This window comes from Scylla paramamosain, chromosome 32, assembly GCF_035594125.1.
Source record: "Scylla paramamosain isolate STU-SP2022 chromosome 32, ASM3559412v1, whole genome shotgun sequence".
NCBI classification, from domain to species: Eukaryota; Metazoa; Arthropoda; class Malacostraca; order Decapoda; family Portunidae; genus Scylla; species Scylla paramamosain.
In genome coordinates, this window is record NC_087182.1 from 16,879,881 (window position 1) to 16,882,380 (window position 2,500).

At 38.4% G+C, this 2,500-nt stretch overlaps 1 protein-coding gene across 1 annotated transcript in view; it reads right to left on the reverse strand.

The window, feature by feature from the left end:
• LOC135089297 (alpha-catulin-like) overlaps positions 1–2,500 on the reverse strand; it is a 132,080-nt gene that overhangs the window by 52,497 nt on the left and 77,083 nt on the right. The window contains 1 exon segment of the mRNA XM_063984799.1: positions 1,634–1,829. Coding sequence (XP_063840869.1) covers positions 1,634–1,829 — 196 coding nt within the window.

Consider the following 2,500-nt stretch of genomic DNA (forward strand, 5'->3'; position numbering starts at 1 on the left):
AACCATGATATTTTTCTTCTCCTCCTCTTCTTCCACTTCCTTCTTACACCTTCTTTATATTCTCCTCCTTTCCTCTTCCATCTTTCTTACCCTCCTCTCTTTCTTTCCTCATTTTCCCTCCTTTCTTCCTCCTTCTGCTCCTGATTTTCTTCTTTTCTTCTTTTCTTTAAGCTATCTTGAAAATAATATAAAGTAATGCAGTTTATTATAATTTCTTTTTCATTACGTTTTCATTATTGATCCTCTCTCTCTCTCTCTCTCTCTCTCTCTCTCTCTCTCTCTCTCTCTCTCTCTCTCTCTCTCTCTCTTTCTCATATTCCCGTACATTGCTCTCCTTTATCTGTTTCGTCGTGGAGGAAAGAAAGAAGAGAGAAATAAGAGAGAGAGAAAGGCAGACAAACAATGAAAGAAAGAATGAAAGAAAATCTGAGAAAATTCACGAAAGGAAAATAAAAATAAGAAAATAATTGTGTGTGTGTGTGTGTGTGTGTGTGTGTGTGTGTGTGTGTGTGTGTGTGTGTGTGTGTGTGTGTGTGTGTGTGTGTGTGTGTGTGAGGGGCGTGGTGGGAACAGGTGAAGGTTCGTCTTTAAAACCTTACAAACAGTGGTTCTCTCTGTCTCTCTCTCTCTCTCTCTCTCTCTCTCTCTCTCTCTCTCTCTCTCTCTCTCTCTCTCGGCTCTCCGGTCTAACACGCCATACCGTATATTTAAAACACATTGTAACAAAACACGTACATCTTTAAAATCCCTAACCTAACCTAAGCTAACCTAACCTAACCTAACCTAACCCTAACCCTAACCTAACCTAACCTAACCTAACCCTAAGCTAACCTAACGTAACCTAACCTAACGTAACTTAACCTATCCTAACCTAACCTAACGTAACCTAACCTAACCTAATCTAACCTAACCCAACGGAACCTAACCTAACCTAACCTAACGTAACCTAACCTAACCTAATCTAACCTAATCTAATCTAACCTAACTTATACATAATCTAACCTAATGTAACCCACACTTAACATATTTCTAAGTCTCTTTCTATACATACTATGCAATAAACATATCCATAACACTAAAAATTCTTTACTGACTTAACTTTGGCTAACTGAACAAAACAACCCAACCTAATCTACCTAACTAACCTAACTTAACCTGACTTGACCTAATCAAATCTAACTAAAAATAACCTAACCTAACCATCTCTACGTAGCCAGAACATTTAAGTACAATACACAAAGCATAATTGCAGCTCCCTCCTTTCACTAGCCTAACCTAACTAAACTACCTAACCTAACTTAACCTAACTATCTTTATGAACTACACACACACACATCTAGTACAATACAATACACATACCAACAGCTCTCGCCTCCTTGCAGTATCCTAATCTAACCTGACGTAACTAAACTAAGCTAGCCTGAACTAACATAACCTAATTTAAGCATCTCTTCATAACTACACACACATTTACGTACAATACACTAAACACACCCTTTTTAAGTAACTTAAGCTGACCGAACTGAACCTAGCCATCCCTAACCTAACCTGACCTGAGCTACTCTAACCTAACCTAACCTGAGCTAGTCTAACCTAATTTAACCTATCAGCACACACAGCACAGTAGACGTACCTGCAGCTCTCGCCTCCTTGCAAGCTTCATACATATCCACCTTAATCTCTGGGTTGTCGTCTGCTATGGTCTCGCCGACAGTGACGAAGCGGTCTACTGCTACATTGACGGCTTGTCCGACCCGTTGTAGGGCCCGAGCTGTCTTATCACAGCCTGCCCCGCCCCGCTCCCCTGGCGAAGATACCAAGGTGCTGATCTGTAGGGGAGACAAAAGTGAGGTTACGTTAGTGGCTGGGCTTTTGAAGATGCGAATATGTTGATTTTGAAATATGGTAAAAGTGAGGTTAGGTTAGATTTGTGCATGGAATTCTGAAGATGCGAATGTATTAATTTGAAGTAGAGAAAAGAGTCAGGTTAGGTTAGTGGGTAAAATTTGAAGTATGTTTATTTTGGCAGGAAGAAAGATGAAGTTAGGTTAGAGACGAAAATTTGAAGTGTTTAATTGATAAGAAGAGAAAAGGTAAGGTTAGGTTAGTACATGGAATTTTTTTAAGATACCAATGAAGCGATCTGAAGTGAGAGAGAAATAAGATTAGGTTAATAAGTGAAAATTTGAACAATGTGAAGTTAGAAAGGAAGAAAGTTATGGTTAGGTTAGTGGGTAAGCATTGGAAGACACCGATGTACTGATCTGAAAGGGATACAAAAGTGAGATTAGGTTAGATAATAAGTTTGGATTTACAGTAGAGTTTAAAAAGAAGGGAAAAAAGTAATGCTGGGCTACTTACTTAATATAGAAGTGAGATTAAATTAGGTGATAAAATCTGAAGGATGTGTGGTTGAAAAGGAAGAAAAATGAAGTAAGATTAATGTCTGAAAATGTAAATATACTATGATAACCATCTAGAATGTAGAAAGGAGGGAGAT